Here is a 16,669-nt window from a genome sequence, read left to right as displayed (position 1 = left end):
ATGGGTTAATTTAGACAGTTATTTTCATCTGAAATAATGGGAGGACCAAAGCCTCCTTCCACAGCAGCATCTCTGCCAGCACTTAGCACTATCAGCAGGCAATAGCAGGAGGCCACAGGGGTCCTCTGCAGTGCAGCCAGACATGAGAGTGATGGCAGTGGGAACTCAGCTCATCACCCTAACAAAGGTCTGAGCCCTCAGAGAGAAATTACCCCTCAGGGGGAACTTACCCTACTCCTCCTACTTCTGGAAACAAGAGAGAGTGGAATTTCCAAGAGAATATTGCTAGGCTGGGGTGGAGCAGACTCACCTGACACAGTAGAATTTATTTGGGTGGCTGCAAGGAAAAGAAGAAAACGTGAGTCAGTCCCAGTGCCCAGGATGATGAGCGAGATAAATGTTGAGTGTCTGTCCCACCTTGTCACTTAGAAATGCTCCCCAAGAGTCATCCAGGAGAGTGGAACAGTAGACATAAACATTAAGGGTTAGTCTCAAAAAAAGGTGTTTGAAGAATTCACTCTTACAGCTGAAAGTTGACTGAACCCTTGTTTGCTATAGGAACCTATGTAAGGAAGAAGCTAGTGCCTACCCATAAAAGTCAAAGACATCGACAACATTTGCTGATGTTCTTGCCCTGTTGAGGTATCAGAGAAACTGGCCATCTAGAAGAGAAGCTCAGGCTGGGAGGAGGTTAGTGCAAAGAGAAGCCTTGTCATGGAGAAAACCATGCACTAAAATAGAGGCCCAAGTCTTGGAGGCCCATCTGAACAGATGACAGTGGCTTCACTATGCTGATAGCTGTGGGAGAGCCAGTCATTGTGGGGGCAGCTCCACAGGTAGGACTCGTTCCCTGAGCAGCGCACATCATCCAGGACAATGGGTCCTGAGCCCTGACCAAACTGGGCATTTCCAGGGGCTGACATGGCCCAGCCACAGCCCAGCTGCCTGCAGACCACATTGGCATCATTGGTGTCCCAGCTGTCATCACACATGGTGCCCCAGGAGCCTTGGTATAGGACCTCCACTCCTGACACCTGTCACCTCCATTCACCAGCCTCAGGGCCACACCAGAATTGGATTCTAGAAGAGACAGGAAAATTCACTCTCTCCTGTATCTGCTAAAGGGAGAGGATCTGAGGTCAGAGTGAAGTTCTGAATTCTTCCAGAAGGCCAAGGTTTCTGGGTCTCCAGTCAATGTTCTCCAGCAGCATAGACATTGACGGAACCCTGTTCTTCAACATGTTATCCTTAAGGGCTGTCTTCTAGAACCTTTGGGCACGGACTGAGCTGTGCATGTTCTCCAATGGAGTTATCTCAGTGCCCAGAAATTCAAGTGCTGAGCCAGGCCTTCAGATTCAGAGGTTAAAGTGCAGGAGCCATCAGCCTGGATCTGCAGGGACCACTGGGCTCAAGCGCCCCTGCAGCAGGATGCAACCAAGACCAGCTCCCACTTGCCTGGCAAAGTGCAGCCCTAGGACCTGGTTCTTGGGAGATTCCACCTCTCCACCTCTGGCTGACTCACTCTGCTCACAGGGACCACCCCATCAGGCCTGAGGCTTGTTCCTGAGTCACTTTCAAACCCACAGCTTGCCTTCAATCTGAAACAAAACCTGGACCCACTGAATACCATGAGCTACAGGGACAGTGGGCAGAAGTGACTATGATAACACTTAGTTGTGCATACCTAGAGGTGCCTATGCCTGAGAGTGGAGGAAAAATGGCAGAGTTAGGCCTCCATGAAGGAATGTCACATGCTAGACACAACACTGGGCCAGGCATCCTGATCCCTCTGTGTAACTGAACCCTGTCCGGTGAGCTCAGGAGCTGGGCTAAGATACTGATATTAGTCTAGTTCTTCTGGTCTTCAGCTTAGTATCTATAAAACGAAGCCACTCTTCTCCCAAGAATATATACAAAGGGCCCACCAACACATGAAAAGATGCTCAGCATCATTAGTCATCAGGGAAATGCAAATCAAAACACCATGAAATACCACCTTACACCCACTAGGATGGCCATGATGAAAAAGACATCATAACAAGTGTTGGTGAGGATATGGAGGAATCAGAATTCTCAGGCATTGCTGGGGGGAAAGCAAATTGGTGCAGCAGCTATGGCAACTGTTCGGTGTTTCCACAATAAATTAAACATAATTACCCTATTACCCAGAAATCCCACTCCTAGATATATATCTCCCAAAATTGGAAACACAAGTGCAAACAAAAAAATCATACACTAATGTTCATAGCAGCCTTATTCACAACAGCCAAAAGATGGGAGCAATCCAAATGTCCATAAGCTGATAAATGGATAGACAAAAGATGGCATGGCCATACAATGGAATATTAGTTGGCAATTAAAAGTAATGAAGTTCTGACACATGCCAAAACATGAATGAACCTTGGAAACATTATGTTAAGTGAATGAAGCCAGACAGAAAAGGCTATGATTCCATTCACAGAAAATGATCAGGGTTCTTAGTAAAATCTGTATACAGAGACAGAAAGCAGATTAGTGGTTGCCAGGAGCTGAGGGAAAGAGGAATGGATTATGAATGGTTAAGGGGTAAGAGCTTTCAGTTGGGGATAATGAAAAAGTCCTGGAACTAGATAGAGATGATGGTAACGAACATGGACAACAGCCAGGGAGAGGGAAGGTTCCATCTTGGGATAGAGGGGTAACGTCAGCCAACAAAGAGCAGAGAGTATCAAAGGAAAGGAAGAGTCCAACTAAGGGACTGCTGACTCTGTCTCAAACATCCTGCCTGTTTTTTATGCTAATAGAAACAGTCATTCCTATTTTAAAAAGTAGCATCCTACAAGGTTCAAGTACAGCCTAGTGCCCCCATCCTTCCCATCGCCCCAAGGGAACACAAAGATGGGTATAGAACTCTGGCTGAGCCATCAGAGCTAATAGAGATGGTTTGGAAGAAAGCACCTGTTGACAAGCAGGTCAATCAGAGTCCTCCCAGGCCTTGTCAGCCAGAGGTACTGGGACAGCCTGACTCCTTCTCCTGGTGGGATATAGACTTGGGGCTGCCCTCTGCTGTCTTTCAGCCATATGCAAAAAGCAAGTTGATAGTGAAGCCCACACAGATAAAAGGGTAAATGTAAGCAAAGCATAGGGAAAAAAGACTTAGAACTTCTGGAACCAGCTGTATCTGAAGCTCCAGATCCACCACTAAACATTCTGGATACCTGAGCCAATGAATTCCTTTCTAGCTAAAGAGAGTTTGAGTTCAGTTCCTGCCATGTGCAAACAAAAGCATCCCTAATAATAAATCCTCTTTAAAGATCAATTGACAACTGGTAAATAAGGGAACCTTCCACATCGAATGAGGTAAGGAGTGGCCAGAGGCTTCAAGCAAGACCCAGGAGTTTCACCCAGACCTGCTGAATGCCAGTGCTTTGGCTGGACTCGAAGATGCTCCTTAGAAAAAGTCCAAGCAGATTCTGCCCACCATTTCCAGCTCCAAGGCGATTAACTCTGTGTCTGGATGTGATGTCCAAGTTGAACCAAAACCAACCCTTTCCCTTGAAGGTTTTAGTAATTCACCAAGTCAGCAAGTCTCAGGATACCACTCCAGCAAAAATCTCCTGTGTGATCTTCCATCCCAAACCACAGGTAATAACAAGGGTTTGCCTGGCGATCTCATGGGGGCTGCCCTCCCACCAGGCTTGCTAGACAGACAATGCACTTCAGTTCTTAGGAAGGAGTTGAAACTGACGAAGAACCAGGTCACACATGCACAGCTACACATTTACACTGCTAGCCCATATGCCTCCAATCCAAATGCTCCTTACTGGGGCCTTAAGTGAGAATTCCCTACCCCAAAATGTGTCCTTTCCTTACCATGAGCCTCTCCCAAGGAGAGGATCCCTCCTCCGCCCCGCTGTCTGTGCAGTGGCTACCATACCCTCACCCACTGTTACTCAGCAGGGGAGAAATGGAACCCTGGGGAGCCAGCAGTTTTCTCTTCTGCCTCTTCCTTGCACTGCCTTAGGAAGGGGATAAAGTCTGGATTGTTGTGTGAGTTTGGCCCTCTCTCCTAAGTGACCATAGGAACACCAGGCAGTGAATTCATATGGATTCTTAGCAGAGAGCTAACAAGTCTTCAGAAACATAGGAAACACAGAAGAAGCTTCGAGTGAGGAGATCAGAATGCAATTACGACTTTCCTCTGGAGCAAACTCCACCCCAAGAGAGGGAGCCCACTCTTGGGTCTGGAAAGTCTTGGAGACCCACCTGAGCAGATGACACCAGCGTCTTCATGATGGCCACAGTTGTGGGAGAGCCAGCCTCTGTGGGGACAGTTCCACAGGTAGGACTCCTGTCCTGAGCAGCGCACATCGTCCAGAACTATGGGTCCTGAGCCCTGGCCAAACCAGGCATTTCCTGGGGCTGATGTGGCCCAGCCACAGCCCAGCTGCCTGCAGACCACACTGGCATCATTGGTGTCCCAGTAGTCGTCACACACGGTGCCCCAGGAGCCTCGGTATAGGACCTCCACTCGGCCCTGACACCTGTCACCTCCATTCACTAGCCTCAGGGCCAAACTGGATTCAGATCCTACAGGGGAACACAAGAACCCTTCATCCATACTGATTATGAGGTCAAGGATTTAAGGAATGTTCTACACTCAGGGCAGTTTCTCATGGCCAAAGTCACGTGGGCAGGTAATCACCTTCGAATATGAATACAAACAGAGGTTCAGCTTCATCATAGTGGAAGAAGCAGTGAGGTCCTACTCTGCCCAACTCTATGAAAGCTCAAATAATTGGGAAAGCACCTGTGACTCCACTGGAGGTGACAGGAATGGATGCCTCACTCCTCATTCTGAGCTCCATTCTCACGCAGGATGAAGCTGCACAGCTCCAGATGGGAGGACGAGACCTGCCTCATGTTCAGGAGTTTGGTGGCACCCACAGGGTCCTCTCTGGCTTCTACCAAAATGCCAGGAATGGCAGGACTTTGGCCAGACAGCGGCGGGGACAGGCACTTTCCCCACTGTTTTCACATCTGCAGCCTGGGGCCTGAGGTCCAGGAACAAGGTCCCAGTAGGATTAGGGAACCCTCCAGGGCTTCTCCTGACAACCTGGATGAGGATCTTTCCTGACTACATAAAACAGAATCCCGGGGGAGACAGGTCACTAGCACCCTCCAACCTCCAACATCAGACCCAGGACTAGGTTCCAGGGAGTCCACCATTCTCCCCAGGCAACTTGCAGAAACATGAAAAACAGAGTCACCCACTTGAGCCTCATTCTATCATTTTCAAAAGAAACATTTGTCCAGAGGTAGAGAGTGAGCCTCTGGGAGGAGTGAGAGGATGATTTACCTATTGGCGGTGTCAGTAAGTTGGTGGTCAGCCAAGTATCTGTAAATTGCAACAAAGAGAAAACACAAAATTAGACTTGAAGATGAAAAGTTACCAAAAAAAAAAAAAAAGTCTCTGGACCAGGCAAGCATCATGAAAACTATTCAATTTCTGGTTCCTGCCACTTGCTCCAAGTGCTGCCCAAGTCTTCAGCTCAGTGAGCTCAGCCAGGAACAAAAGCCTTGCTGGAGACCAGTCTCCTCCCTCCTACCTCTGAAGTGTGAGATGTCCTCTTCTCGGCTACAAAGGGTTAGCCTGCCCCATCCAGTGACACATGGACTGATGGGCACATCTGACACCATTGCTGACACTCTGACAGTTGGAGCTAAAATGTTAGGAAACCAAGGAGCCGTCCAAACGGGTATCAAGTTTCTTGGTAAGTGGAGGCATCAGAAATATTTATTATCCCTCTCCCTGCCCAAGCATGGCCTCTGCCTTTTCTGGATGCAGATGTGGCCCTGCAAAATCTGGGCTGTTTGAAGGAGTGAGGGATGGAGGTATCAGGCCTGCACTGACATTGCTTGCCCATGGCAGAAGTCATGTTTAAGGCTTGAACTGACATTGTCTTCCCAGGTGACTTTGGCAATCACTCTCAATTCTCAGAAAGGTTATAACAGCTCTGAATATGAAGGAGCCAAAACTCATTACACACGAGGCCACTTCCTGAACGGTTGTCCATTGTACAGTATGAAGCTGCTTCATGAAAGCTGAGATAAATGAACAGAAAACAGAAGCCTCCTGAACCCTAGGTCTGTTGAAGCACTGTGCTGGGGTCTCAGTTACAGAGTGGTGGGGGTGAAAATAACATGCCCCACAGTATCTGCACAGAGAAGCAGGAGAGCTCTGTGGAGTGGGGAAGAGGTAACTGGGCAGAAAGAGAAGGGACATCCTGAGGAAGGATGCTGGGGACTCACCTGGCCTGGGCGTTGACTGGGACTGAGCAGCTGTGAGAAAGAGAAGGTCCGATCAGATGCACTATACAGAAAATGGCAAAACCGCAACAAAGGTAGAAGGAACTGGGCAAGCCTGACACTCAGTCCATCCTAGTCCCTGTCACAGAGGGAGAGGCATTGCCAAGGACATCCCCACAGAGATGCACCATATAAGGGGTCTGGGCAGATCCCAGCCACTATTGTCAGCTCCGAGGTGAGTAACTGTGTCTGCCCAGGGTGACCAGATTGACCCTAAACCAACCCTTTCCCTTGCATGTTTTGGCAGTTCCTGAGACAGCAAGGCTGAGGAGGCTACTCCAGCCAAAATGCCTTGTGTGATCTTCCAGACCCGACCACAGGCAATAATAAGCCATGCCTGGCTGGCTTCATGGGAGCTGCCCTCCGCACACCGGACCTGGGGCACAGGCAGTGCTCTGCAGCGTTCTGGGAGGACCTGAGGTCAAGGACTCCAACCCCATGTGACCCGGGCCTGACACAAACATACATGCATTTGCACTCCTAACCCTTGAGCCGCTATTTCCAGACGTCCTCACCGGATCTCAGCTGAGAACCCATTTCCAGACAAGACCTTTAGTTCAGAGTTCCTTGCAGTCAGAGAATCCCTCCCTGCCCCTGCTGTCTGTGCTGTGTCCACGATACCCTCACCCAGCGCTACTCAGCCTGGGAGAAATGGAGCCCTGGGGAGCCAGCACGTTTCTCTTCTTCCTCTTTCTTGCACTACCTCAGGAAGCAGATAAAGTCTGGGTGGTTGTCTCAGTTTGGAGCCCTGGCCTAAGTGGTCAGGTACTGTAGCAAAATTCATACAGATTCTTAGCAGAGAGCTAACAAGACTACAGAAATACAGAAAACAGAGAAGAAGCTTTGAGTGAGGAGATCACAATGTAATTAGGATTTTCTTCAGGGGCAAACTTCAACCTAAGAGAGGCAGCCCAATGTCTTGAAGGCCCACCTGAGCAAATGACACCAGCGTCTTCATGATGGCCACAGTTGTGGGAGAGCCAGCCTCTGTGGGGACAGTTCCACAGGTAGGACTCCTGTCCTGAGCAGCGTACGTCATCCAGGACAATGGGTCCTGAGCCCTGGCCAAACCGGGCATTTCCTGGGGCTGACGTGGCCCAGCCACAGCCCAGCTGCCTGCAGACCACATTGGCATCATTGGTGTCCCAGTAGTCATCACATACGGTGCCCCAGGAGCCTCGGTATAGGACCTCCACTCGGCCCTGACACCTGTCACCTCCATTCACCAGCCTCAGGGCCAAACTGGATTCAGATCCTACAGGGCAACAGAAGAACCCTTCATCCATACTGATTATGAGTTCAAGGATTTAAGGATTTAAGGAATGTTCTACACTCAGGGCAGTTTCTCATGGCCAAAGTCACGTGGGCAGGTAATCACCTTGGAATATGAATACAAACAGAGGTTCAGCTTCATCATAGTGGAAGAAACAGTGAGGTCCTACTCTACCCAAGTCTATGGAAGCTCAAATAATTGGGAAAGCACCTGCGACTCCACTGGAAGTGACAGGAATGGAGGCCTCACTCCTCATTCTGAGCTCCATTCTCACACAGGATGAAGCCCCACAGCTCCAGATAGGAGGCCGAGACCTGCCTCATGTTCAGGAGTTTGGTGGCACCCACAGGGTCCTCTCTGGCTTCTAACAAAGTGCCAGAAATGGCAGGACTTTGGCCAGACGGCGGCGGGGACAGGCACTTTCCCCACTCTTCTCAGGTCTGCAGCCTGTGGCCTGAGGGCCAGGAACAAGGTCCCAGTAGGATTAGGGAGCCCTCCAGGGCTTGTTCTGAGCACCTGGATGAGGATCTTTCCTGACTACATAAAACAGAATCCCGGGGGAGACAGGTCACTAGCACCCTCCAGCCCCCAACATCAGACCCAGAACTAGGTTCCCAGGGAGTCCACCTTTCTCCCCAGGCCATTCGCAGAAACATGAAAAACAGAGGCTCCCACCTTGAGCCTCATTCTATCATTTTCAAAAGAAACATTTGTCCAGAGGTAGAGATTGAGCCTCTGGGAGGAGTGAGAGGATGATTTACCTATTGGCGGTGTCAGTAAGTTGGTGGTCAGCCAAGTATCTGTAAATTGCAACAAAGAGAAAGGACAAAATTAGACTTGAAGATGAAAAGCTACAAAAAAAAAAAAAAAAAAAAAAAAAGTCTCTGGACCAGGCAAGCATCATGAAAACTATTCAATTTCTGGTTCCTGCCACTTGCTCCAAGTGCTGCCCAAGTCTTCAGCTCAGTGAGCTCAGCCAGGAACAAAAGCCTTGCTGGAGACCAGTCTCATCCCTCCTGCCTCTGAAGTGTGAGATGTCCTCTTCTCGGCTACAAAGGGTTAGCCTGCCCCATCCCGTGACACATGGACTGATGGGCACATCTGACACCATTGCTGAGACTCTGACAGTTGGAGCTAAAATGTTAGGAAACCAAGGAGCCGTCCAAACGGGTATCAAGTTTCTTGGTAAGTGGAGGCATCAGAAATATTTATTATCCCTCTCCCTGCCCAAGCATGGCCTCTGCCTTTTCTGGATGCAGATGTGGCCCTGCAAAATCTGGGCTGTTTGAAGGAGTGAGGGATGGAGGTATCAGGCCTGCACTGACATTGCTTGCCCATGGCAGAAGTCATGTTTAAGGCTTGAACTGACATTGTCTTCCCAGGTGACTTTGGCAATCACTCTCAATTCTCAGAAATGTTGTATCAGCTCTGAATATGAAGGAGCCAAACTCATTAAACACGAGGCCACTTCCTGAACCTGTAAGGGTTTTCCATTGTACACTATAAGACTGCTTCATGAAAGCTGAGATAAACTGAACAGAAAACAGAAGCCTCCTGAACCCTAGGTCTGTTGAAGCACTGTGCTGGGGTCTCAGTTACAGAGTGGTGGGGGTGAAAATAACATGCCCCACAGTATCTGCACAGAGAAGCAGGAGAGCTCTGTGGAGTGGGGAAGAGGTAACTGGGCAGAAAGAGAAGGGACATCCCGAGGAAGGATGCTGGGGACTCACCTGGCCTGGGCGTTGACTGGGACTGAGCAGCTGTGAGAAAGAGAAGGTCCGATCAGATGCACTATACAGAAAATGGCAAAACCGCAACACAGGTAGAAGGAACTGGGCAAGCCTGACACTCAGTCCATCCTAGACCCTGTCACAGAGGGAGAGGCATTGCCAAGGACATCCCCACAGAGATGCACCATATAAGGGGTCTGGGCAGATCCCAGCCACTATTGTCAGCTCCGAGGTGAGTAACTGTGTCTGCCCAGGGTGACCAGATTGACCCAAAACCAACCCTTTCCCTTGCATGTTTTGGCAGTTCCTGAGACAGCAAGGCTGAGGAGGCCACTCCAGCCCAAATGCCTTGTGTGATCTTCCAGACCCGACCACAGGCAATAATAAGCCATGCCTGGCTGGCTTCATGGGAGCTGCCCTCCGCACAACGGACCTGGGGCACAGGCAGTGCTCTGCAGCGTTCTGGGAGGACCTGAGGTCAAGGACTCCAACCCCATGTGACCCGGGCCTGACACAAACAGACATGCATTTGCACTCCTAACCCTTGAGCCGCTATTTCCAGACGTCCTCACCGGATCTCAGCTGAGAACCCATTTCCAGACAAGCATCTTTAGTTCAGAGTTCCTTGCAGTCAGAGAATCCCTCCCTGCCCCTGCTGTCTGTGCTGTGTCCACGATACCCTCACCCAGCGCTACTCAGCCTGGGAGAAATGGAGCCCTGGGGAGCCAGCACGTTTCTCTTCTTCCTCTTCCTTGCACTACCTCAGGAAGCAGATAAAGTCTGGGTGGTTGTCTCAGATTGGAGCCCGGGCCTAAGTGACCAGGTACTGTAGCAAAATTCATACAGATTCTTAGCAGAGAGCTAACAAGACTACAGAAATACAGAAAACAGAGAAGAAGCTTTGAGTGAGGAGATCACAATGTAATTAGGATTTTCTTCCCGAGCAAACTGGAACTTAAGAGTGGGAGCCCAAGGTCTTGAAGGCCCACCCGAGCAAATGACACCAGCGTCTTCATGATGGCCACAGTTGTGGGAGAGCCAGCCTCTGTGGGGACAGTTCCACAGGTAGGACTCGTGCCCTGAGCAGCGCATGTCATCCAGGACAATGGGTCCTGAGCCCTGGCCAAACCGGGCATTTCCTGGGGCTGATGTGGCCCAGCCACAGCCCAGCTGCCTGCAGACCACATTGGCATCATTGGTGTCCCAGTAGTCATCACACACGGTGCCCCAGGAGCCTTGGTATAGGACCTCCACTCGGCCCTGACACCTGTCACCTCCATTCACCAGCCTCAGGGCCAAACTGGATTCAGATCCTACAGGGGAACACAAGAACCCTCATCCATCCCTATCAGGGATTGTATATTACTGCTACCAGACGTTCAGCTTTATCACAGGGGAAGGAGAGGGGATGTACTATGCTGCCCGGGTTTATGGAGGCTCAGAGTTTGGGGAATCATCTGTGACTCCAGTGGAGGTGACAGGAATGGTATCCCCACTCCCTACTCTGGGCACACACAGGATGGAGCTCCACAGCTCCAGAGGGCAGGCCCATGCTGGCCCCATGTTCAAGAGTTTGGTGGCACCCATGCTGTCCTCTCTGGTTTCTGGCAAATTGCCAGGGATAGCGGGGCCATGGCCAGAGAGCTGCACGGATAGAAATTTTCACGCACTTTTGCAGGTCTGCAGTGCATGGTCAGAAGGCCAGGAATGACGTCCCTACAGGATTAGGGAGCCCTCCAGTGCTTGTCCTGAGCACCTGGATGAGGATCATTCCCGAACACTTGGAACAGGGTCCCATGAGAGACAGATCACCAGCAGCCTCCAGCCTCCAACATCAGACCCAGGACTGGCTCACCAGAGACTCCACCTTCCTCCCACGCAACCCACAGGGACATGAAAGAGAGGGGCCCACCTTGAGCCGCATCCTATCAGTTTGAAACACAAAATATGTCCAGAGATAGTGAGCCCTAGGGAGGGGTGAGAGGATTATTTACCTGCTGTTGACGCAGGTGAGGTCAGCCAAGTGTCTGTAAATTGCAACAAAGAAAAAAGACAGAATTAGACTTGAAGGGAAAAGGCCCAGAACAAAAGGTTCCGTGGGAGGGGGAATCAAACTGGAAACAATTCCACTTCCTGTTCCTGCCACTTGCTTCCCATGTGTCTGCCCAGGTCTCCTCTGCTGTGAACTCATCCAGGGGTAAAGGTCCTGCTGGAGACCAGACTGAGCCCTCCATTTCTCTAATCCTGAGGTATCTTTCTATGTGTTAGGGGATGCTCCCCACCATGCCATCCCACATCTGCTGATGCATGGACTGACTAGGATATCAGACGCCATTGCTGAGGCTCGGACACTGGAAGCTAAAATGTTAGGGGAACCAGGGGCTTCCCAGGGGACAATCAGGAATCAGGTTTCTGGCTAAGCAGAGACACCACAAACCTTTATTATCCCTTTCCCTGCCCCAGCACAAACTCTGCCTATTTTGGATACAAATGTGGCCCATCATAATCTTGGAATTTTTCCAGCAGCGATGGATGGGGGTATTGAGCCTGCCCTGACGATGCCTTGAACAGTTCAGAAGGTGACACCCTCAATTTTCAGAAACTATACGTGAGTCCTGAATATAAAAGGACCAAAGCTGATTAAACACAGGCCAATTCCTGAAGCTGTAAGGTCTGTCCACTGGGACAGTTTGAAACTGTTTCATTAAGCTGAGAGGGGTTGAAAAGAAGACAGAAGCCTCCTGAATCTGACGTGTGTTTAAAAAGCGTTGTGCTGGGGTCTCAGTTACATAGCCGGTGTTGAGGGTAGAAATAATATGCTCCACAGTATCCACAGACAGAAACAGGAGAGCTCTGTGGAGTGGGGAAGGGGTGATTGGGCAGAAAGAGAAGGGACGTTTTGAGGAAGGACACTGGAAACTTACCTGGACTGGGTGTCGACTGGGACTGGGAAACTGTGAGAAAGAGAAGAGAAGGTCAGATCAGGCACGTTACACAGAAGTCTGCAAAACTGGAACGAGGAGGGAAAGAAATGGGCAAGTGTGACACTCAGTCCATCCTAGTTCCGATCACACAGGCAGGGACATTGCCATGCCATCCCCACAGAGATGCACCGTGTAAGGGGTCAAGGCAGATCCTGTCCACTATTGCCAGCTCTGAGGTGATTAACTTTGTGTCTGCCCAGGGTAACCAGGATGACCCCAAACCCACCCTCTCCCTTGCACGTCTTAGGCATTTCTGAGTCAACAAGGCTGAGGCAGCCACTCCAGCCAAAATCCCTTGTGTGATCTTCCAGCCCGGACCAGAGGCAATAACAAGGCCATGCCTGGCCGGCCTCATGTGGGCTGCCCTCCCCACACCAGACCTGGGGCACAGGCAATGCTCAGCAGCGTTCTAAGAGGAGCTGAGGTCAAGAACTCCAACCCCACGCAACCCAGGCCTGACATGAAGAGACACACATTTACATTCCTAACCCTTGAGCCTCTATTTGCAGACGTCCTCAGTGGGTCTCAGCTGAGAACCCACTTCCAGACAAGCATTTTTAGTTCAAAGTTCCTCGCAGCGAGAGGATTCCTCCCCTGCCTTGCTGTCTGTCCTGCGTCCATGATACCCTCACCCAGTGCTACTCAGCAGGGGAGAAATGGAGCCCTGGGGAGCCAGCACTTTTCTCTTCTGCCTCTTCCTTGCACTGCCTCAAGAAAGGGAGAAAGTCTGGGTTGTTTGAGTTTGGTCCCCTGTCCTAAGTGACCACAGGAACACCAGGCCCTATAGCAAAATTCATACAGATTCTTAGCAGAGAGCTAACAAGACTGCATAAATACGGGAAACATAGAAGAAGCTTTGAGTGAGGAGATCACAATGTAATTAGGATTTTCTTCCCGAGCAAACTGGAACTTAAGAGTGGGAGCCCAAGGTCTTGAAGGCCCACCCGAGCAAATGACACCAGCGTCTTCATGATGGCCACAGTTGTGGGAGAGCCAGCCTCTGTGGGGACAGTTCCACAGGTAGGACTCGTGCCCTGAGCAGCGCATGTCATCCAGGACAATGGGTCCTGAGCCCTGGCCAAACCGGGCATTTCCTGGGGCTGATGTGGCCCAGCCACAGCCCAGCTGCCTGCAGACCACATTGGCATCATTGGTGTCCCAGTAGTCATCACACACGGTGCCCCAGGAGCCTTGGTATAGGACCTCCACTCGGCCCTGACACCTGTCACCTCCATTCACCAGCCTCAGGGCCAAACTGGATTCAGATCCTACAGGGGAACACAAGAACCCTCATCCATCCCTATTAGGGATTGTATATTACTGCTACCAGACGTTCAGCTTTATCACAGGGGAAGGAGAGGGGATGTACTATGCTGCCCGGGTTTATGGAGGCTCAGAGTTTGGGGAATCATCTGTGACTCCAGTGGAGGTGACAGGAATGGTATCCCCACTCCCTACTCTGGGCACACACAGGATGGAGCTCCACAGCTCCAGAGGGCAGGCCCATGCTGGCCCCATGTTCAAGAGTTTGGTGGCACCCATGCTGTCCTCTCTGGTTTCTGGCAAATTGCCAGGGATAGCGGGGCCATGGCCAGAGAGCTGCACGGATAGAAATTTTCACGCACTTTTGCAGGTCTGCAGTGCATGGTCAGAAGGCCAGGAATGAGGTCCCTACAGTATTAGGGAGCCCTCCAGTGCTTGTCCTGAGCACCTGGATGAGGATCATTCCCGAACACTTGGAACAGGGTCCCATGAGAGACAGATCACCAGCAGCCTCCAGCCTCCAACATCAGACCCAGGACTGGCTCACCAGAGACTCCACCTTCCTCCCACGCAACCCACAGGGACATGAAAGAGAGGGGCCCACCTTGAGCCGCATCCTATCAGTTTGAAACACAAAATATGTCCAGAGATAGTGAGCCCTAGGGAGGGGTGAGAGGATTATTTACCTGCTGTTGACGCAGGTGAGGTCAGCCAAGTGTCTGTAAATTGCAACAAAGAAAAAAGACAGAATTAGACTTGAAGGGAAAAGGCCCAGAACAAAAGGTTCCGTGGGAGGGGGAATCAAACTGGAAACAATTCCACTTCCTGTTCCTGCCACTTGCTTCCCATGTGTCTGCCCAGGTCTCCTCTGCTGTGAACTCATCCAGGGGCAAAGGTCCTGCTGGAGACCAGACTGAGCCCTCCATTTCTCTAATCCTGAGGTATCTTTCTATGTGTTAGGGGATGCTCCCCACCATGCCATCCCACATCTGCTGATGCATGGACTGACTAGGATATCAGACGCCATTGCTGAGGCTCGGACACTGGAAGCTAAAATGTTAGGGGAACCAGGGGCTTCCCAGGGGACAATCAGGAATCAGGTTTCTGGCTAAGCAGAGACACCACAAACCTTTATTATCCCTTTCCCTGCCCCAGCACAAACTCTGCCTATTTTGGATACAAATGCGGCCCATCATAATCTTGGAATTTTTCCAGCAGCGATGGATGGGGGTATTGAGCCTGCCCTGACGATGCCTTGAACAGTTCAGAAGGTGACACCCTCAATTTTCAGAAACTATATGTGAGTCCTGAATATAAAAGGACCAAAGCTGATTAAACACAGGCCAATTCCTGAACCTGTAAGGGCTGTCCACTGGGACAGTTTGAAACTGTTTCATTAAGCTGAGAGGGGTTGAAAAGAAGACAGAAGCCTCCTGAATCTGACGTGTGTTTAAAAAGCGTTGTGCTGGGGTCTCAGTTACATAGACGGTGTTGAGGGTAGAAATAATATGCTCCACAGTATCCACAGACAGAAATAGGAGAGCTCTGTGGAGTGGGGAAGGGGTGATTGGGCAGAAAGAGAAGGGACGTTTTGAGGAAGGACACTGGAAACTTACCTGGACCGGGTGTCGACTGGGACTGGGAAACTGTGAGAAAGAGAAGAGAAGGTCAGATCAGGCACGTTACACAGAAGTCTGCAAAACTGGAACGAGGAGGGAAAGAAATGGGCAAGTGTGACACTCAGTCCATCCTAGTTCCGATCACACAGGCAGGGACATTGCCATGCCATCCCCACAGAGATGCACCGTGTAAGGGGTCGAGGCAGATGCTGTCCACTATTGCCAGCTCTGAGGTGATTAACTTTGTGTCTGCCCAGGGTGACCAGGATGACCCCAAACCCACCCTCTCCCTTGCACGTCTTAGGCATTTCTGAGTCAACAAGGCTGAGGCAGCCACTCCAGCCAAAATCCCTTGTGTGATCTTCCAGCCCGGACCAGAGGCAATAACAAGGCCATGCCTGGCCGGCCTCATGTGGGCTGCCCTCCCCACACCAGACCTGGGGCACAGGCAATGCTCAGCAGCGTTCTAAGAGGAGCGGAGGTCAAGAACTCCAACCCCACGCAACCCAGGCCTGACATGAAGAGACACACATTTACATTCCTAACCCTTGAGCCTCTATTTGCAGACGTCCTCAATGGGTCTCAGCTGAGAACCCACTTCCAGACAAGCATTTTTAGTTCAAAGTTCCTCGCAGCGAGAGGATTCCTCCCCTGCCTTGCTGTCTGTCCTGCGTCCATGATACCCTCACCCAGTGCTACTCAGCAGGGGAGAAATGGAACCCTGGGGAGCCAGCACTTTTCTCTTCTGCCTCTTCCTTGCACTGCCTCAAGAAAGGGAGAAAGTCTGGGTTGTTTGAGTTTGGTCCCCTGTCCTAAGTGACCACAGGAACACCAGGCCCTATAGCAAAATTCATACAGATTCTTAGCAGAGAGCTAACAAGACTGCATAAATACGGGAAACATAGAAGAAGCTTTGAGTGAGGAGATCACAATGTAATTAGGATTTTCTTCCCGAGCAAACTGGAACTTAAGAGTGGGAGCCCAAGGTCTTGAAGGCCCACCCGAGCAAATGACACCAGCGTCTTCATGATGGCCACAGTTGTGGGAGAGCCAGCCTCTGTGGGGACAGTTCCACAGGTAGGACTCGTGCCCTGAGCAGCGCATGTCATCCAGGACAATGGGTCCTGAGCCCTGGCCAAACCGGGCATTTCCTGGGGCTGATGTGGCCCAGCCACAGCCCAGCTGCCTGCAGACCACATTGGCATCATTGGTGTCCCAGTAGTCATCACACACGGTGCCCCAGGAGCCTTGGTATAGGACCTCCACTCGGCCCTGACACCTGTCACCTCCATTCACCAGCCTCAGGGCCAAACTGGATTCAGATCCTACAGGGGAACACAAGAACCCTCATCCATCCCTATCAGGGATTGTATATTACTGCTACCAGACGTTCAGCTTTATCACAGGGGAAGGAGAGGGGATGTACTATGCTGCCCGGGTTTATGGAGGCTC

General features: G+C 50.8%; 1 protein-coding gene across 1 annotated transcript in view; it reads right to left on the bottom strand.

Annotated features, from left to right (window-relative positions):
* The window catches only part of DMBT1 (deleted in malignant brain tumors 1), an 88,464-nt gene that overhangs the window by 24,011 nt on the left and 47,784 nt on the right, over positions 1 to 16,669 (bottom strand). The window contains exons 16-29 of the mRNA XM_065521562.2: positions 16,219 to 16,542; positions 15,215 to 15,244; positions 14,285 to 14,317; positions 13,280 to 13,603; positions 12,276 to 12,305; positions 11,346 to 11,378; positions 10,341 to 10,664; positions 9,352 to 9,381; positions 8,383 to 8,421; positions 7,280 to 7,603; positions 6,292 to 6,321; positions 5,339 to 5,377; positions 4,246 to 4,569; positions 311 to 337 (exon numbers count right to left, since the gene is read on the bottom strand). Of these exons, the coding sequence (XP_065377634.1) occupies positions 311 to 337; positions 4,246 to 4,569; positions 5,339 to 5,377; positions 6,292 to 6,321; positions 7,280 to 7,603; positions 8,383 to 8,421; positions 9,352 to 9,381; positions 10,341 to 10,664; positions 11,346 to 11,378; positions 12,276 to 12,305; positions 13,280 to 13,603; positions 14,285 to 14,317; positions 15,215 to 15,244; positions 16,219 to 16,542 (1,911 nt within the window). The remainder of the gene's footprint in view (positions 1 to 310; positions 338 to 4,245; positions 4,570 to 5,338; positions 5,378 to 6,291; positions 6,322 to 7,279; positions 7,604 to 8,382; positions 8,422 to 9,351; positions 9,382 to 10,340; positions 10,665 to 11,345; positions 11,379 to 12,275; positions 12,306 to 13,279; positions 13,604 to 14,284; positions 14,318 to 15,214; positions 15,245 to 16,218; positions 16,543 to 16,669) is intronic.

Source organism: Macaca fascicularis, chromosome 9, assembly GCF_037993035.2.
Source record: "Macaca fascicularis isolate 582-1 chromosome 9, T2T-MFA8v1.1".
NCBI lineage: Eukaryota > Metazoa > Chordata > Mammalia > Primates > Cercopithecidae > Macaca > Macaca fascicularis.
This window is presented reverse-complemented; position numbering and strand designations above follow the sequence as displayed.